Source organism: Abrus precatorius, unplaced genomic scaffold, assembly GCF_003935025.1.
Source record: "Abrus precatorius isolate BTA unplaced genomic scaffold, Abrus_2018 Scaffold6, whole genome shotgun sequence".
Lineage (NCBI taxonomy): Eukaryota > Viridiplantae > Streptophyta > Magnoliopsida > Fabales > Fabaceae > Abrus > Abrus precatorius.
In genome coordinates this window covers 15,330,655-15,352,024 of record NW_020874406.1, presented here as the reverse complement: position 1 = coordinate 15,352,024, position 21,370 = coordinate 15,330,655, and the positions used below count along the sequence as shown (strand labels likewise).

The following is a 21,370-nucleotide window of genomic DNA, read 5'->3' as shown; positions in this document are numbered from 1 at the left end:
AAATTATAAATGGTGACACTTGTTAGAAAACATGTAGCTAGATTTAATAAGATAAAGAATTAGCTTTTAAAAAATTATAATTTAATAAAATTTTAATTTTTAAAAATAATAATTAAATAAAAAAGGTCCAATTTGGCCTTATCACTTGATTTGAGGTGAACATTAGAAAACAAAATTAATGAAAGTAGCTTTCTGTCTCTGGAATATGATTTTGACTTAAAGTTATCAGATTTAGAATGGTATAACAAGTTACTATTGCAAGGATTTCGACTTAAATGGTTTGCAATTGAGATAACTTGGAACTTTAAGAATTTAGGTCGAAATATAGAAATTGTTTGTACAGAGTATAACACTGATGAGCATTTTTTTTATAGGACACGTGTAATATTTTAATAGTATTTAGTGAAAGGGATCGTGATTTAGAAATAAAAAATTTTCTTATCTTTTTTTTTTCTATTTTTGATATCTTTAAAGTTGTTCTATTTATTTTATTTATTTATTCATGATTTCTTTAATTCTTTTAAACTTTATCGATTTAGTTGTAAATTGATTTTTCATTATAGATTGTATTGGATAAATTGGACATTGAATTGCTTAATATTATTAATCAATTTTTAGTCCAAAGAGTATCTTAAAGATATTTGAATCTTTAGTTGATTCGACTAAAACTCGAAAATGCACTGATATAATATAGTCATATAATTTATCAACATATTATACAAATTTTAATACTATTTGTAATTAAAATACAAAATAAAACTAATATATTTTAAAAAAACGAATGCAAATAAATTATCATACTAAATACTATATAAAATATTATTAACTGCATAAAAAGTCTTGTTATTAGTATACATGTGTTAAAAAAAAACATAGCACCTTTATTTTACTTAGGATAGCTTGAATATAATCCACACACGTCTAAAATAGCTTTAAAATAAGACTTCTTTTGAACACCCTAAAACCTTAGTTTCTATGTTAAGCATTACGCTTAGGAGATGAAGATACAATTCAAATGGTAATTGTTATTCTAATTAAGAAGACGACAAGATAAAACATTCATCTACAATTCCAATATTGCAACATATTTTCGTTCCTAATTATCAAAGAGAAAACATTGCCTAGAGCAATAAATTTAATTATTTTATAAAAATAATTCTAAAACTTACAAATTTTTATGCATAAACTATTCAAATAGTAAAAAACATTTAAAATAAGAAATATTAATAAAATTATAATAATAAATCTTACATACTTTTTAATAAATATGTCTAAATACATGAGCCGAAGTAATTTCAACACAATAAGTAGTCACAGTAATATCAATTACAACATTAGAGAATTACCCAACAACCATACTAAACTTCTTAATAAGTAATTTTCTTTTTTCTTGAAAGAGCTTTCAGACGAATTCTCGATTTTTTTTCAAAATTTTCGTTTAAATCACTCTCCATCACCTACTAATCTCAGCTTTTCAACCCTTTCTCTGGCATTATAACCTTGGAAAGTGATAGAGTTATTAAACAAAAATTTTCGCAAAAATAAAGTGGACGAAATGCTGGGTTCTGGAAATCCTCACAGGTACACCTATATACCATAAATTTATATATCAGTGCAATAACAATGGGAATAAGAACTAATTTTAAGTTCCGAGAACATTTTGTTTTTCGCAATTTGTATTATATGGTATAAACGGCATAGGTAGAGGGAAAGTTTGAGAGGACTTGGACCCCTTCATCAAAAGGAAGATACTAAATGGGGCATCACAGCCAGGAGCCACGTTCGAAGAAGAAAAATCATTTCGACTATCTTATAAATTGAAAGAAATTAACTTTTAAGTACACTTTTCCGTGAAAGAAATATTTGAACCAGAAATAATTGTGACAAGAAAATATTGAGAGTGATATCTTATTCATTTGAAACGAAAGATGACTTATATAAGTCTTTATAAAAATAAAAAATGAATCAAAAAGTTACGTATTACAGGACAACAAAACAGGAATTAAAGAAACTATTCTAAAAAAATAGAACTTCTCTTAGAACTAGGACTTATTAACAAATGTAAATTAATAAAACACGTTAAGTAACAAACTTTGACTAGCATTCCTTCTCTTAAGTTAATGCATCTGCAATTAGCTTATTTAAGTGATCTTCATTACTCCAACATGATTTGAAGCTTTTCAAACTATTCAAGCTTTAACGGTTTTTTTGTCATTATGTCTGGAGCTTGTTCTTCAGAGCTGCAAAAACTCAGTTGCACAACTTCGTCATTTACTAAATCTATGAGAAATGAAACTTTACTGTAATATGTTTGCTTCTTCCATAAAAAACTGGATTTCTGGACAATTGAATAGTAGAATTATTGTCACATAGTTGTCGTAACTAGGGTCACGACGGGACGGCGATGATAAAGAGTCGCCACCAAAGTTTATTAAAGAAAATATTGAAATTTTTTTTAATTAAAATAAAATCTTCAAAACCAAATTTGGGCTCGGAGTCGTTTACGTGTAAGGAAGGTATTAGCACCTTAAAACGTCTATTGGTTAAAACAGTTACCTTCTAATTAATTGTGCAAAATTTTATTTTAACTTTAAAAACATTTATTTCACTCTAAAAGAAACTAATTAATATTTTTTTTACTATTTTCAAATTTGTTATTATTATTATTCTTAGATTTATTTCTAATTTTTACAAATTTTTTGAGAGATTTTAATTTTATTTTTTTTAAATGAGGAAACACAATAAAAATTATTTGAATTAAAGGAATGAGTTATTTGTAAAAATATTATTCTTTTTTTTATTTTTTGCATTAAAGAAATATATAGTAAAAAAACTTATCCTAACATTTTATTTTTTATTTTTTATTTTCTATTTTTTAAAATAAAATAAAATTTTCGTTTTTTTTTATTTTTATAAAAAAATGTGCTAGAAATTAATCTTGGTTTAAAATAATTTTAAAAATAATTTTGAACCTGAAAAAAAAATTAAAAAAAAATAGACTTGACAGGTCAGGTTCCCGCTCTTACGTATCGTCCGTGTGTAACATAGGAATCAAAGCTACCACGTAGTTTTTTTTTAAAAAATTGTATTTTAGATAAGTTTCAAAGATTTTCTATCTTTTTTGTTTTTTTGAAAAAACTTGATTTTTCTTTATTATTTTTTTTAAGTAAATCCACTCCCACATAGGGTTCAAGTTAGCATACGGCTACTCAATAAACCCTTACAATCCAAGCAACGTTGAAGGTGGATCCTCCACTCTATCAAAATTACTTGGCCGTTGCGTAAATTCAAAAAACTCTCTTTTTTTTAATAATGAAAAATTAATATACCTTTTAATATGAGATTTTTGCACGTAAAAAAGAAACAAACAAGAGACATATAGAACAAATATACAAATACAAGAGCAAACAAAAATGATGAGGAAATAACTCTTATTCGATTTAGGAATTAAGTTTTTCTTTTTTAAGGTTAGGATATGCAAAGAAATTAGGGTTTTTAGAATTTATGAAAAGAAAAAAAATTTAAGATTTAGAAAAATTAAATTTTTATAATTTTCAAAATTGTGAGGGTTGAAAAAAATGGTTTGTTTTAGACCTTGCAAAAAATTGAATGATTTTGAGTTAGAAAAACAAATATTCTTTTTTAGGGTTTGCAAAAAAAAAAAAAAACATTAGTTAGAAAAAAATAGTTTATTTTTAGGGTTTGCAAAAAGGTAATACGTAGATTTAGTGAAAAAAAATTAATTTTTATGGATTTAGATTTTTTATTTTTTATTTTTTAGGGTTTAACTGAGTGAGAAGTAATTTAGGATTAGAAAAATTATTAGAATTTATATAAAAAAAATTATTAAATTTTCTCTTTTTATTTATTTATTACACTTGCAAAAAAGGTTAAATCATGAAGAAGAAGAGAGGAACGTATAAAAAAATAAATAAAGAAGGAGAATCCTTAATAAATATAGGAAGGATGAAAAATGAATAAAGAAGGAGGATTTTTATTAGATAAAAAGCGGAAAAAATTTTATTAGACAAAGAGAGGATGAGAAACAGACCAATGAATAAAATGAAGAACACTTACTTGATGAAAGTTTTTCTTTTTCCTCTCATGGTTGGATCTCTCATGGTTGGATCTCTCCTTCTTTGATTTGTTCTCTGTAAACGATCTCGAGACATGTTTTAGAATTTTATTCTTTGTTTCCTAGGCTCTCTAGAATTCTCTTTCAAAGAGGTCTCATAAAAATAAAAGGTGTTCACCTCTAAAGTCCCCCCTTTGAAGACCTAAGCTTCCTATTTATAGGCATTTTCTAAAATCTTAGATCCTAATAAAGGTTCCCTTATTTTCTGATGACCAGTAATCAATTTTTTTTCTTTTTTATCCATTTTTCTAAAAATCTACTAACTACTTTGACCATTTCTAAATCTAATTTTACATTTAAAAATTGAAAATTTGAATTTAAATTTTAAATTAGTTTTTTATCTATTTTCTTAACCTCTTAAAAAAAGAAATTATTATATTTAATTTTTTTGTTTTGAAATTTATTTGTGACAGGGACCCAAATAAAATTGGGTATTCACAGTAGTATCACAATTTCTTCCTTCTCTTCAGCTCCAAGATTCTCCTGAGCCAAATATATTGACAAGCACAAAGTGCGGCAGCAATATATTCTACCTCAGTTGTGGATAAACTTACAACATATTGCTTTTTCGAGGCCCATGAAACAGCTCCAGTCCCCATAATAAAAACTAACCATAAGTGCTTCTTTGATCATCTAAATCTCCTGCGTAATTGCTGTCGATATAAGCTATAAGACTTGTTTCCTTCCTTCAATCTTGTAGAATATTTCGTGCTTTGTAGTTCCTTTTAGATATCTTAAAAGCCTTTTTGTTGTAGCCTAATGTGACGCTTTTGGATTTGTCATGAACCTGCTGATCAAACTTACTCCAAACATTAAATCAGGTTGAGTTACAGTTAAGTACATGAGGCTTCCAATAACTTGTTTGAACTTTGTAGCATCTACTTCCATGCCATCCTCATCTTTCAATAAATTTGTTCATGGAACAATTGGATTCCTTACTGGATTACTATCTGCCATGTTAAACCTTGTTAGAACTTCTTGAGCATATCTTCTTTGACAAATAAAAATTCCAGCATCACTTTGTATCACCTCTATTCCAAGGAAATGTCTCATCCTTCCCAAGTCGGACATGTCAAACTCTAGCATCATTGACCTTTTGAATTTCTCATGCATGCTTCTATTATTTCCAGTAAAGATCAAGTCATCAACATAAAGGCTAACTATCAGAATGTTACCTTCATTTTTCTTGGTGAATAAAGTGTGTTCACTAGAGCACCTTTCGAATTTTTCTTTTGCAAAATATGTATGATAAGTGTATAAAATAAGTGATTTGAGATGGTGACTTGAATACTTTTTATGTTAAAAGTTGGATTATTTTGTTAAATTCCCTTCAAACTTGAAACTTTTACAAATACATATATACTTTTTTGAAATGAATGCAATTTTACGGTTTTAAGCTCTTTTTAATCTATTTTGTAGCTAGAATCACAAAAGAAACATCACTTAAGGTTGAAAAAGATTAGAAAAAAAATCAGAGAATGAGTAATTGAAGCATGAAGTTGCAGAAAAGTAAGCTTTTGTAGGTTTCTCGCTACAGCGAAAAAAGCTATTGTGAAGAGGGTGATTCTGTGCTCTTCTTGCTACAGCGAGAATGGCTCGCTTTAGCGAGATACTTTTGGATCGCTGTAGTGAGAATCCTATCTGCAGCAAAAGGCAAATAGAATGATCTAATTTCTATCTCCATTTCTTGCTACAGCGAGAGACTGTCGCTGTAGCGAAAGAAGTTCGACCATACTAGTATAAAAAGACGACATTTATGTTTAAGTAAGGAGGTTACTATTCCAAAACAATTTCCAGAGGTCCAAAACGGCACAAGGCAAAGAAAGAGAGTAAGAATACTTGGGTTTTGATGTTTTACCCTTTTGTATCTCCATTTTTGTTGATATGGTTGCCATGAGCAACTAAATCCTGTATGAGATTGAATATAAATCTTCAAATTTGATGTATTCTTAGTAATATATATAAATATAGTTGTTTCTTCTTCATTTCTAATGATTTGGTGATCTCAATTTGTTTTAATGGTTGAATCTAGTTATTTGACGGTTTCTGAAGTTCAGATTTGAGTTGTATTTAGGAAGATATTATTTAGATCTCGATCTGATTGAAATTACTCAATAACTGATTGTTTTAGGAATAGATTTCAAGTTGTTGATTGCTTTTAAATTCTGATTTTAATGTTGGATAGTTTATTAACTGTTTGAGGAATCAACATTTAAGAAATTATCTTAGGAATATATTTTGAAGGAATCGAAATATATGACTTTCATGTTTTGCATCAAATTCATTGGAAGTGACTGTTATATTTATCATTGGATTACTAGTATATAGAAGGGTAGATAGATGAAATTCAATCCCAATTTTTTTTTAACTTCAATTTTACCATATTTTACTTTAGTGCTTTACATTTTAATTGTTGTTTAATATTTCATGAAAATCATTCACCAATTCTATTGTATATAAGTTCAATTAATTTGTATCATATTAATTAATACAATTGAATTGCTCTCTGAGAACGATATTTCGGTACTCCACCGGTTATTACTTGCAACAGACTCAGTACACTTGCCGCGTTTGAAGGAAAAGATCCAACAACGCCTCGATTTTGCTATATCAAGCTCTCGGTGCTTGTTTGAGGTCGTATAATGCTTTCTTCAACTTGTAGACTTAATCTCCTTTTCCTTTCTTGACAAATCCTTCAGGCTGTTGTACAAATATTTCTTCTTTGAGCTCACGGTGAAGAAAAGCGCTCTTTATGTTAAGTTGAAACACTTCCCATCCACGTTAAGCAGCCAACGCTAATAGTATCCACACGGTGTCAAATCTTGCTACTGGTGCAAATACTTATGTATAATCCACTCCATATCGTTGTGCATATCCTTTTGTTACCAACCTCGCCTTATACTTTTCAACATTTCCACTTTCATTGAGTTTGGTTTTAAAAATCCATTTAAATCCAATAGGCTTAACTCTTTTTAGGGCATCAGTTAGTTCTCACGTCTTGTTCTTTTTTTCGATTGCCTTCATCTCCTTGTTCATTGCTTCTCTCCACTTCATGCTTTTAGATGCTTCTTTGAAGGAGTGGGATCACCTCCATTTTCAGCCATCATCATCACCATTAAGCTTTCTTCTTCCTCAGATAAGTTTGTTTCTTCTTCATAATCTGTCATCCAAACTAGTTTTCTTCTATTCCTTGTTGCCCTCCCTTCAACTAGAAATTATTGTTCACTATCATGGTATTCTTCATTTGTTAGTGATCTGATCTCGCTTGAACTACTTGAAGATGCACCTTGATTGATATCACCACTGTCTACTTCTTCATTTTGTGCAAGTTCTTATCTTCACTATTTTTTTCATTTTCTTCTTCATGCCAATCTAGAACATCAGCTTTGCATTCGTCTTCAGTTATTTTCCAATCCCAACTGTTGTCTTTTTCAAAAACTACATCTCTACTTACAATGATTTTCCTTGCAATAGGATCAAATAATTTGTAAGCTTTAGATTCATCACTAACTCCCAAAAATACACACATTTTGCTTTTGTCATCCAGCTTGCTTCTTTTCTCGTCTGGTATATGAGCATGAGCTACGCATCCAAAGATTCAAAAATAGTCAACTCTTGGCTTTACACCACTCCATGTTTCTTCTGGGGTTTTCTGATCTACTACTGAAGTCGGACTTCTGTTCTGTACGTGTACACACTATCTAACTGCTTCAAATCAAAATACTTTTGGAACTTGTCTCTTGCTCAGTACCATCCTTACTATATTCATGATCGTTCTATTTTTCCTTTCAGCAACTCCATTTTGTTGAGGAGTATAAGCAACCGTCAATTGCCTGGAAATTCCTTGATCCTTACAAAAATTGTTGAACTCCTTAGAGGTAAATTCACCACCTAGCCTCTATCTATCTTTAAGCAAGTGATGAATGCACCAACTTCCTTTTCTACACAAGCTTTGAACCTCTTGTTACTGTTTGAAGATGGTGTGATAGGTCCACAAATATCGGCATGAATTAAATGCAGTTTCTTTGAGGCCCTCCATGAGCTTCTCTTTGGTATTGACTCTCTTTGGTGTTTTCTAATGAGACAGGTAGTGTAAATCTTCTTCGAAGACCTCATAGAGGGCAGCCCAATGACCATCTCCTTGCATGCAAGTGTACTGAGCCCCTTGTAGTTAAGGTGTCCAAAGCGACAACGCCACAATTGAGTTTCTTTCTCCGGGGCGACTTCAACTTGTAGACACATGGAATCTTTTGGTGCTGCAGAAGCTGTCAACTAGAACATCTTGTTTCCTCTCATACTGGTGTGCATAATCAATCATTTATCTGGGTGAAATACTTTGCAAGTGCCATTTTGAATTAAAATTGCTAATCCCTTTTTCTTGGAGTTGTCCTAAGCTTAGTAAATTGTTCTCGGATATTACTTGAGTAATGCCATTTATTTGCACTCGGATACTTCATTTTGCTACAATACCATCGTGGTATCGTTCCCAAGCTTCACAATTATGTAGTCTCCCTCTTCTATTTCTGAAAACCATTCCTTGTTTTCTGTCATATGATTGCTGCAGCTGGAGTCCAGGAACCAAATTTCTTCTTGAACAGTTTGATGCAACTCTTCGTACATTACCAATAAGAGTTCTTCTTCTTCCTCAAGCTCCACATAATTGGCCCTCTTCTTCCAATCAGGGCACTTATACTGAAAGTGACCCAGCTTGTGACACTTAAAGCACTCAACAGTTGCTCTGTTTAGAGGCTGTCTTCCTCTTCCTCTACCACATCCTCCTTTGACTAGACCTCTACCTCTGCCTCTGATTGGTCTATCATCATTGATTATCATTTACACATGTTCTTAAGTCTGAAATCCCTGTATTCTTTGCTCATGAATAAGAAGGCTGCCATGTAGTTTATCAATACTTAAAGTACCCAAATCATTTGATTCCTCTATTAAGCACACAACATAATTGAACTTAGAGGTCAAAGATCTGAGTATCTTACTAATAACCGTATTTTGCTCCATTGCGTCACCGTTTGATTTCATCTTGTTTACCACATTTAGAGTCCTTCCCAAGTAGCTATCAACCTTCTCGCCTTCCTTCATGGCCAGTAGTTCAAACTCTCTTCTCAATGCTTAGAGTTGTGCTCTTTTCACCTTTGTGGACCCTTGGTACTTTTGCTGCATAGATCTCCATATTGCCTTCGAAGTTTCCTTGTTAAGAGTTGTTTCCAGAATCTCTCTCTCAATAGCTTAAAACAAGAAATTCTTGACCTTCAAATCTTTAAGCTTGGCCTTTTCCATACTTTTCCATTGCGCTTCAGTTGGTGTTGTTCCAGTTGTTGGTGTTGGTATTCCATCTTCTACGAGGTGCCACATTTCTTTACTTCGTAGAAAATTCTCCATCGTCATTGACCAATAATCATAATGGCCATCAAACCTTGGAATGGCCAACTGTGCGAACTTCTCAGATGTAGACATATTAATCTCTTAGTGCTCCTCTTTTCACATACAATATCAAGCCCCTTGCAGAGCTCTGATACCAATTATTAGAACTAGAAATAATTGTGACTTAAGACAATGTTGAGAGTGAATGTCTTATTCATCAGAAACGAAAGATGGCTTATATAAGCCTTCACAAAAACAGAAAATGAATCAAAGAGTCACGTCTTACATGGCAACAAAACAGGAATTAAAGAAACTGTTCCGAAAAAATAAAACTTCCCTTAGAACTAGGACTTATTAACAAACGTAAATTAATAAAACACGTTAAGTAACAAACATTGACCAACAGGAAAAAAAGTAACCTACAAGCCTAAATTTTTAACGGGAATAGACAGTGGTTAGACTCAAATTCTTACAGAAGAACCTTCTGATATTTCTCCTAATTTGTCATCTACAAATTACGATAGCATGTAACATTGGTTGAGTAAAAATTTTATAATATAATTTTTCTATTTATCCACTATTTTGAAGTTGGATTAATATCCTTTTAAAATTTTTAAAATGTTTTTTAATACTAAATCATCATAATTTATGAGAGGAAAAGATGCAGTAACAAATAAGGAAAATTATGTTTGGAAACTTAAAAATTTTGTAAAATAAAAATCTTATTCAAATAAAAAAAATTTAAAAGCGTGTTTGGATTTTTAGTGAGTAATTTACTTTTTTCAATAATTTACAATTTTAAAAGTTAAAATTTGTTGTTTAGATATTATTTACAATAAAAAATTGCAGATTATAAATAAATAAATTTAAGAACAATCTTAGGTTAAATTTTAGACCATCTTTAAGTTTTTTTAAGTGTGTTGTTAAATGTAATATCCAAATGGACATCGTAAAATAGAGTATTAAACGGGAATAGTAGAATAATGATAGAACAAAAATAGTAACAGAACAACGAAACCAATATTGAACTAAATGTAAAAGGATTACATAAGTAAACTGTGCATGAATTAAATTGCAGAAAGTAAATGACTAAAATGTAACGTACAACTCTTCACAATGAACAACAGGAACTCTGAATCCTCTTATTGTCGGTGTCTAGCTAAGTGTAGAGCTTTCAGCGTGTAGAGAATTTTAGGTATTGGTGTCTGGGTACAAAAAATCATCTCCTGGAAATATAAAGCTTTATATTATTTATAGACGAATGAACAACAATGACTCTCCTCTTTTTGCAGACACTTATCGGTAACTGCCTTATATGTGTGTTTCTTCTCAATTGTCGTAGCCCATTATCCATAACTACTCATAATCGAGCATTTTCCATAACTGTTGTCGCTCAAGATCATTTCTTCGTGTCTCTGACCTTCAACTGGTAGTGATCACAGGTAATTACCACCTTTTATAGTCGCTTCAAACCATGTTCAATCCTTGTAATTTTTTCATCATGTTTCTTCATCTTTTGGGCTCCATCTTGTCTTTAGGACTTAGAATAATTCTCTTATCACTTTTTTTTTTTACAAGTTTTAAGGAAATCTATCAAAGACTTTCGTGGACTTATAATAATTTCCTTTGTCAATTCCTTTTTGACAACTTTTAAGGAAGATTAGTGAGTTTCACCTTGTCTCGTGAACTTAGAATAATTTTTCTTGTCGAGTTCTATTTCGACAAGTTTTAGGAAAAATTAGTAAGCTTCACCTTGTGTCATAGACTTAGAATCATTTTCCTTATTGAGTCCTATTTCGACAAGTTTTAGGAAAAATCAGTAAGTTCATCTAGTTTTGTGAACTTAGAATAATTTTTTTGTCGATTCCTATTTTAACAAGTTTTGAAGAAAATATGTGATTTCATTTAGTCTCGTGAACTTAGAATAATTTTTCTTGTTGATTCTTGTTTCGACAAGTTTTGAGAAAAATTTGTGAGTTCATTTAGTCTCGTAGACTTATAATAATTTTCCTTATCGATTCTTGTTTTGACAAGTTTTGGCTCATTTCAATCTGTGACTTAAAAATCTCTAAAACTCTTCAAAAGACCACATTCTTTCTGAAAAAAAAGAGCCTTCTCGTGACCCTTCAAGACTCCTCACAATGTAGCCTTCACATTTCAAAAAATTAGTTCTTTCAAAAAGTTTTTTAAACTTAGATTTTTCACAAGTCACTAGCTTGTCAGGATCTAGGGACCTAAGATTCTCTTTATTTTAGTCGAAAGATATATCAATACTACTGATCTTTGAGATGTGTTTCTTCTCGAAAAGATATAGTTTATTTCCTACTATGAAAGTTTGATAAGGGTCTTCGTAACTTACAATTTTTTTTCCCTAAACAGGTATTTAATTTTTTAAAATTTTAATGAAAATTTTTAATAAATTAAAATAAAAAATTTTAAATCTTAAAAAAAACTCAAATTTTAGAATTACCTTTTTTATTTATTGTGTTTCCATTCATATTTTATTTAGTTATACTTGATTTAATAATTTGAGTTTTATATTTTTTAATTTTATCAAATATAATAATCTTATTTTTTTTAAGAATGTAAGTAATTTAATTACTTTGTATAAACAAAAATATTTGAAATGAAAGAAATTCAATTATTATGTCTAAACAATATATTTTAAAATAATATGTTTAAATAATGTAATTTAAATTTTTTTAATTTTCTAAAAGTTTTAATTACTTCATCCAAACAATATCTAAAAGTACATGAGACATAAATTGATATCATTTATATACAACGATTTCTAAAATGTAACAAAAACTGATTGTGATGTGAACCTCTAAGATGTAAAAAAAAAAATGTACAAAAGTAGTTATGTTTCTTTTTTTTTTCTTTTTTTGTCCTCTTCTCATTAAATAAAAGTCCCATGATTACATGTCAAGTAATTGCTAATCATGTTAAACATACTAAAACACATTAAATAACTGCTAAACATGCACTAAACTCACATTCTAAATGGTGATAATTTCTACTAGTTACTTTTAGAAATACAAGACTATCTAAAACAATACTAGTAATTACTTCTAAAAATATGAAGACATCTAACAACTTTAGTAAGCTCCTTTAAAGATTGACAACCTCTTGGTTGAATTATAAGTTTGTCAACGTCATATGGACGTAATGCTAAAATACTTGATTTGATTATTCTTTTTGCATATGTGCACCTAGCTCTTCAAATTAGTCAAAGAGATGGTAAAATGTTGTTAATTCAATGATGAATATGAATTTATCTTCTATTATTCATTGTCATTGGCATGTACTATGATATTAACTAGACTATATGTCAATTTGTTCTTTAATATTTATAAGAAGTTGAGGTCAAGTCCTCATTTATATAAATTTCCATGTTATATACGAATGAGCGTTAATAATGAATATGACCATGTGATATATTTATGATCAAACTATTTTGATTCGTGTTTTGGTCAAATTACTAATTGTTAAGATTCTAAGTGTAACACTTAGCCATTTACATGGCTCTAAGGATTAACATATTCTTAATGCCTCTATGATTGAACCATTATCTTATTCTAATCAAATTATAGCATGTTCCAACAAATATAAAACAATACATATAAATCAATATTAGCACAATGATAAATGTCAAGTTTTAGTAAATAATAACATAAATTAGGGCATTTATTATTTTTAATGAATTAAATTTTAGTTTCAATATCCTTCTAATTTAGAATAATTTTAATTAACCCATTTATTTGATTGAGAGATAAAGATGGAGATTCTCTTTGATCCTTTTTTGTTGAATTTTTATTTTATAGGAACTTAGGAAGTTAAGAGAAAAAAAAAAGGAATGAATTAGCCTATTTTTCACTCAAGCGAAAATTTTTTTAGTAGTTTAATTCTCTTTCTAATACTTGATTCTATTTTAATCTATAGCATCTCTATTTAAGATATAAAGATTAGCTAAAAAATAATCTTTAGTTTTAAATTAAGTGAAACATACTTAGTGTATTATGATGTTAGAAATATGTCTCAATACATTGATTGTTTTCTGATACCCATTTTTAATGTTAAAGAGTCATTGAAAATTTAAATAATTATTATTCAAAGAATAATCTTAAGAATTTGTATGTGAAAAATTGCTATAATATATATATATATATATATATATATATATATATATATGCATATGCTTCTATAAGAATTTTTTTTTTATATTGAGTCGTTAGAATAAACAAAATGAATGATGAAATCTCACTCGAATTTTATTAATAATTATTATTTATTATCTTTTAAGTTCAATTCATAATAAAAAAAGGACGATGAATAATAATTTTTTAATAAAAATAATATTTTTTATAAAAATAACTTAAATAAAACATTTATAAATTAAGAGATCGAAATGAAAACAAAAACCAAACTAAAACAAAAATAAAAATTTAAAAATTAATATGCTAATTTAAAAATTAATAAAATATTTGATAAAATAATTTTTTTAATCTTTAATATCTTTAAGTTTAATTTTACCAATTATATAGTGACAAAATTAATGATAAAAATATTTTAAAAAGTTAATATAATAACTCATAATTAGAGTGCTAATCAAGTAAATAATTTATTTTGTTATTTATTAATAAGTTTTAGCTATAATAAAACTATTTTTAATATTAAAATTTGAATTTTAATAAATACAGTTGTATTAAATATTTAAAAGGTGAATTTTAATACTTATATTTTATTTGAACAAAATTATCTTTAATAACAAATATTATGATAAAAAAATTATCTTCAATAACAATAGTTTATAACTAACCTTATTACATAATGTAAATTTTTGCATTCGCAAATAAAAATAAATTAATATTAAACAACGAATTTAGAGCTCTTAAATCATAGTTAAATTGAGCAAGACTAATTGGGACGTTTAATCATCTGAATCACGTTCGTGGAATGACAGCCGTGGGTCCAGCGAGGACACATGTTTAATCAATTATGTTGTTTATTTCATACTTTATAAAATATATGATTAAAATAAAACAAAAAACAAAATAAAAAATTATACTGGATTAAAATAAAAGCATGTGTTTGTATAACTGTATTACCCTGAAATCAGACCAATGAAAGAGAGAAGTCCCACTCGGACGCATCATATTCGCTCGAAAATCAATGGCTAAAAAGGCACGATCGGACATAACCAGTTCAACCATTCAGATTCGCGATTCTAAATTCTATAATTTCACATTTTAAAATAAAAATGTGAAGAAAAGGCATCATTCATTTCCTCGCCACCACACCCTGCTTCGTGAAGCTCACTGCATCAACATCTCTCTCTCTCTCTCAAATCGAAAATGAGCAAAGGACCGGGTCTCTTCTCCGATATTGGCAAGAAAGCCAAAGGTGAAAGAACATGCTCTTTACTTTCCGTCGCTCTATCTCTCACAAACTCGGTTATTCATTCCTCAGCACTTTCTCGATTGAAAAAAATAAAATAAAAGACTAATTACTTTTTATTTGTCTTTTTCACGTAGATCTATTGACTAAGGATTACAGCTCCGATCAAAAACTCACCGTTTCATCCTGCAGCAATGCTGGAGTGGTAAGCTTTCGGATTTCCATTGTAATCAATCTATTATGTATTTTACCGTAATTGCAGTCTTGTATGTGAGGTCTTGTGGTCAAGATCTAGCGCGATGCTATTCACGGCAATTAATTGATTCGCATTATGATGTTGACGATGGCCGTTGATATTTCCGTTAAAAGCTTCATTACCTCTCGTATTGATTTGTTTTTCGTATGAATTATGAAGTTGTATTGTATCCAAATAATTATTTAACTTGATCTCGCAGATTTTTGTTTCTATATTAAGTTCATTCCACATTGTATAGTTAGTACGTTAAGACAAATTCATCACTGCGACACATTGTGTCATGTATGTGTGTGTATATATATTTATATAGGAAATGTAGGATACTGGATGGGCGGTCAGTTGCTCTCCTCAAAATCTTCTGTCTGATTTTATTTCGTGGTTTTCTATTTATTTCCTTGATTTTTATTTTGGCTCAGTGCTGGTCTGCTATGTCATAAGTATGCAGCATTTGGTTTTCAAAATATGGAGTCTGACTAACGAGTCCCCATTAACTCTCAATTGTTCAGAATTATTTTCTTTTACAGAAAACAGCCTTTTTCCTATTATAACATTTATAACATGGTGGTTTTTTTTTTTTCTTTTTTAATCAAAATGCTAATTAATTGGATGGTAATTGGGGAATAATACTGTACGAACATAACTGGAGAGCCAAAGAAAAACGATCAATGTTTAAAGTCGATTGGATTTTCTTAGGCTTGTGCATAAGGGTTTTCATGTAATACAACATGAGCTGGGGGCGAATCTTATGGTGCAAGAAATAACTCTACCCTTGGATGGGTGTTTGTAATCAGAAATAGAAGAATTGTAGATCCAGAGGTGAAATCTATTTAGAATATGTATGCAATTAATGGAAGGTCAATAATTCATTTATTTTATTGTCATCCAATTTTTAGTATTACGAACACATTTTTCGTACTCAACAATAACATAGTGTGCATAAATACAAATCTATTCTTAATATAGTTTGTATTGGGTTCATTTTGAAGCTAATGCTTTACATCTAAGTGGCTGCTGCCAACAATTTTATATATTTACTTATTTTTGGGGGATGGTTACTTATTTAGAGTGCTATGTTTATTTTCATGTTAGATTCTTGTCTTGGTACTGATATTTCCGGTTGTCATGGTCGCTTTTGTGCTGATGTGCAAAGATGCACATGGGCGCTTGAGATCACTTGCTGGGAGAAAAACATGCAGAATGTTCATTTCAATATGACTTTTTTTTCTCCTTTCAGGCCCTCACTTCAACAGCTGTGAAGAAAGGAGGACTCTCAACTGGGGATGTGGCAGCACAGTACAAGTATAAGAACACTATTATTGATGTTAAACTTGACACAGCATCAATTGTGAGCTACCTTGTTTTTTTAGGTCATAATAGCTAAGGTTCGTAATCAAATAATCTCATTTACGTACTCTTTTTTCCCCAGATCTCCACGACCCTCACATTCACTGACATTCTCCCATCCACCAAGGGCATTGCTTCATTTAAGCTGCCTGATTATAATTCTGGCAAGGTACGTTAACTTGCATCTTCTGGTCAGAGAATTTGACTCACCATTGGTCATTGTTTCTGAAAATTTGTCTGCTTTGTTTTTGGCAGTTAGAGGTTCAATACTTCCATGACCATGCTACTTTAACAACAGCTGTTGCACTGAACCAATCCCCTGTCATTGATGTTACTACCACAATTGGTACCCCAAGCATTGCTTTTGGTGCTGAGGCAGGCTATGACACTACATCTGGCGGCTTTACTAAATATAATGCTGGGATTAATATCACGAGACCTGATTCATCTGCTTCAATAATCCTGTAAGCCTCGTTCATCCACAAAGATTTGTGTTCCAAATATCTAGCAATCACAATCATGTTTAAAGCTAACAAATTGATATTGAACGTATTCTTTCCAATCAGTGGTGACAAGGGTGACAGCATTAAAGTATCATACCTCCATAATCTGGACCAATTTAAGAAGAGTGTTGCTGTTGCAGAGATCATTAGAAGGTTCTCAACAAATGAGAACACTTTTACAGTAGGAGGGTCTTATGCTGTTGACCATCTGACACAGGTCAAGGCAAGGCTCAACAATCACGGAAAGCTTGCGGCCCTCCTGCAGCATCAGATCATACCAAAGTCAGTGTTGACTCTTTCTGGTGAGGTTGACACCAAGGCCCTGGATAAAAAACCCAGGTTTGGGTTGGCCATTGCCCTCAAACCTTGAGGGTTTTTTTTCATTTTTACTAATGATTGGAATTCCAACCTCAATTCAATTTTTTTGCGGGCCCTTGAAGGGAGGGCAAATAATTAGTTCCACATATGAGCGTTTCTTGTTTCTTCATGAATGGATGAAATATTGCAATAATTTGGAATCCACGGGTGGCTTCTGTTTCCCAGATTTTTTTATTGAATTTTCTGCTTTTCCTCGTACTTTGTAGTAGACATTCCGAGATCTGAAAGTCCTGTTCTCCAGTATGATTATTATCGAGTGTATTTTTTCTAGCATTCTATTTTCAATGTTGTTTTCTGTCACTTGCTTAGTATTGTTAACTTCAGTGCTGTGCTGTCTTTATGATTGTCGTAGACAGATTGGCCTGGCTGTGTCCTTGATTTCTTAATTGTTATCTTTTTTGGTCGAGAGTTCTCAGTTGTTAGCAAAGCCTTCTCATCACTAGCGCGCCATCGACTGAGCTTACATGGTCTTGTAAATAATATTATATTTAATTTTATATTTACAAATATTTGAAAAAATTTAAATATTTTTTAATATCTTAAATATTACAGCTATTAATTTAAAGAAGGAAAAAAAGTATATAATGTCTTCTCAAATTTACAGACACTATATATATGTATATATATTTCAAATTTGTTTACAGGACGTGTTCCCCACTTCCACCTATTTTTGCTAATAACTTTGAGTTGTATTTCTTAGTTTAAAGCATACAAGAACTCAACAATTTTTATTTTGCAATGAGAAGATATTAAACGCATTTTATATTTATAGGGGATTTCTTCAATATGTGATAGTTTTTGTCGATTAGTAACTAATGTTTAATTACATCTTATTTCACTGAAAAAAAAAATACAAAGATAACTTATATTTTACCAGCGAAATATCTATATGGATCTGGATCACCTACAAAGTTAGAACTTGAATTTAAAACCCGTCTGTGTGGGTGATTGGAAAAACCAACAGTTCAACGAAAAATGTTGGCAACTGTTTTAAAATATGAACAAATTTTAATTTCTTCCTGTTTAACTCATTTTGAAGCTTCTAACACGAACATTAAAGAATTGACCTACTTAGAAATTATAACTTCGACCAGAATTTCTATTTGGTTCAAATACTCCATATAATTTGATGACACATGTAACATCTTAGATTTTTTTCATATTATTTATCAATTAAGGTTAAAATTTACAATAAAATCAACAATAAATATCAGAATACAACACTGATTTTATAGTTAGATAATGCACCTAAATTTTTCCCTCTAAATTACATATTATATGAGTGAAATTATTAACTATACCAAAACATAATTCAAACCAAACAATATTTTGAAAATTATAAATGAAACAAACTGATTTTGTTCATAAGTTGATTCGCTCAAACCAGACCATTTTTTTGAATGATTTTACATTGAATCAATTCCATTGAACCAATTTAATTTTTGATCGATATTTCATGAAACGAAACCATGCACACCCTTTATACCTGTTCACGTCACTTGATCATTTGTTTTAAAACAACCTTTGACAAAGTTGGCCAAAAAGTTTAGGGTTTAGGAAACTAAATAAATTTGATTCCATTGAATTCATATTATCTTCATCACAAATAACAGTTTAGATATCACCCTCCCCCGTCACAATTGACACTCATGCAAAAACTTGAACTGTCATATAGCAGACCATCTCACAATAACAACATTTGAGGACAAACAATTTTTTGCAAGTTGCTGCAGCAGATCAGTGACAAAAAGACAACAGCAAAGTAGCTAATAATCATTTGCTCATTAGTGAAGATGCTCGATTTCAAATAATATGAAAAGTTTGCACAATAATAGTAATTAAACACTTTCAAATTACTCGATTAGTTAAGTCGATCAAGGGAGTAAACATCCCACGCAATTAAAACACCTGATATAGGACATCAAAGTAAGATTATGGGAAGTAAACCAAACATATTGAAGTCCAAGCAAATAACATTGTGAAAACAGGCATAATGATCCCATGTCTCGAGGCACCCCTCAACGTGCTCCTTGCATCGGCGAGCAAATTTAAGACTAAAATAATCACTCGTGAACATCCTCTATCTGCATCACAATCTACAAGAGTGTGCTAATGATAGTTCAATCACATTGAATACCATATCAAGTATAACATTGACCAATCTCACCAGCAAAGACTCAAGACAGTGACAAAACAGCTAAAACTATCTAAAAGCAGATAACATTGCCAGTAATAATGTCAAACATTTCATTAAATTAAACAAAACAGAAAGGCCTCAAAATACTGGAACCGTGAAGATCCAAACCAAGAGACCCTCAAAATACCAATTAACAAAAAACCGACACAACACTAATAACCGAATCCAAGTTCCGATGACAATAACGATAACAAAGGTAGCAGTAATAAAAAAACTATAGAGGGAAAATAAAGATGACCTAATCAACGGTTTGCATAATATCTTCAGGAGCGAACTTGGTACCCTTTTCCTTATCAGCAGCGGCACGACCCTTAGCCTTGCGATCGAGCAAAGATTTGCGATCCTTATCCATTCGAAGCTTGGTGATGACAACCTTCGAAGGGTGAATGCCGACGTTCACGGTGGAACCGTTAACCTTCTCGCGAGTGATGCGTTCAATGTGGATGACCCACTTGCGGCGATAGACTTGGACTACTTTGCCCTCGCGACCCTTGTAGGTTCCCCTCACCACCTGAACTTCGTCGTCCTTACGAACCGGCATGGACCGCACGTTGTACTTCGATCGGAGGTCGCCTGAGAGAGGCGCGCTCATCAGGACGCGACGGACGCTCGACGGCGCCGTGAAATGAGCCTTGCGGCTCTTGCGCCGGCTACTTGAAACCCTAGGATTGAACTTCATCCTCTCTCTCTCTCTCTCTCTCTCTCTCTCTCTCTGCTTTGTGACGGCAATGGAAATGACTATGTATGAAAAGCTGAGATTTAGGGTTTTCAGTTTTAGTCCTCTCTTTTTTTTTTTAATTATTTTTAGAATTTTAGTTGCCTGCTGTGTGGGCTTAGTTCTGGTCTGGTTCTGTTTTACCGATTCGAGAAAGCCCAGTTTTAGTTAATTTCTACGATGCCAATGGCTTGAAGGGAGAGAAGATTGGGCCTGCTGGACCTAATCAGGTGACATGCGCTCTTTCTTATTTATAATCTCCAATAAAAAGAAAATTAGCATTTTCTTGTGTTTTAAATTTTAATAAAATTTATAGATAAAAAATTAAATAAAATTGATTTATTATTATTAAAAAAAATTATTTTATTAGAGAAAAAATTAATAATTTTTTAAAAATTGTGAAAGAAATCATGAATTTATTTTATTTGAGTAAATACTTATAAGTTTGTTAATTTGTCAAAACACGACAAAAATTTATATTTTATTTTCAAATTATAATTCAATTAAATTATAATAATGTTGAAATTTTAGCTTTTTTAAAAATTGAATTGTTTTTTTATTTATCTATGGTGTGCCAATATTCAAAATATAAAATTTTGAAGAAAATAAATTATAAGTCATTTTTAACTTAAAAATCAATTTTACATATTAGTGTTTAAAAATTACAACTAATTAAAAAATAAAATCTGATGTTTAACGCAAGAAAAAATGTGCAACTTAACGAAAAAAATATTAATTTTTTAAAAAATACTTCCGTTAAAAAGTGAAGCTTCAAATCTATGTCTATCATAACATAACGGAAAATTTTAATCACAACCTTGTGAAAGTCTCTTGTTATTTTAGTAATTCTCTTTGGCGTGGAAAATGGAAAGTTAAGTACTCTTTCAGTTACTACACACTAGTTTAACAATTTGTTGAAGTAAAACCACAAAGGAAAATAAAAGGAACCAGAAACATAAGTAGCATAAGACGCATAAAATCGATTGGAATAAAAGGTAAAAAAAGGAATGGAATCAATATTCTTTTTTATTTAATTTTTTAATAAAATATAAAACATGTTACTTTTTAA

General features: G+C 30.4%; 2 protein-coding genes across 2 annotated transcripts; one reads left to right on the top strand and one right to left on the bottom strand.

Moving 5' to 3' along the window:
- The first annotated feature begins 14,777 nt into the window (after nt 1-14,777).
- LOC113868674 (mitochondrial outer membrane protein porin 2-like) lies at nt 14,778-17,639 on the top strand. The gene is made up of 6 exons (XM_027504485.1): nt 14,778-14,914; nt 15,046-15,113; nt 16,399-16,509; nt 16,591-16,677; nt 16,764-16,972; nt 17,075-17,639. The coding sequence occupies exons 1-6, from the start codon at nt 14,866-14,868 to the stop codon at nt 17,379-17,381; spliced, it is 831 nt and encodes a 276-aa protein (XP_027360286.1). The 5' UTR covers nt 14,778-14,865; the 3' UTR covers nt 17,382-17,639.
- A 1,524-nt stretch (nt 17,640-19,163) lies between these two features.
- Nucleotides 19,164-20,352, bottom strand: LOC113868675 (60S ribosomal protein L26-1-like). The gene has a single exon (XM_027504486.1). The coding sequence runs from the start codon at nt 20,263-20,265 to the stop codon at nt 19,825-19,827; it is 441 nt and encodes a 146-aa protein (XP_027360287.1). The 5' UTR covers nt 20,266-20,352; the 3' UTR covers nt 19,164-19,824.
- Between the last annotated feature and the right edge of the window lie 1,018 nt (nt 20,353-21,370).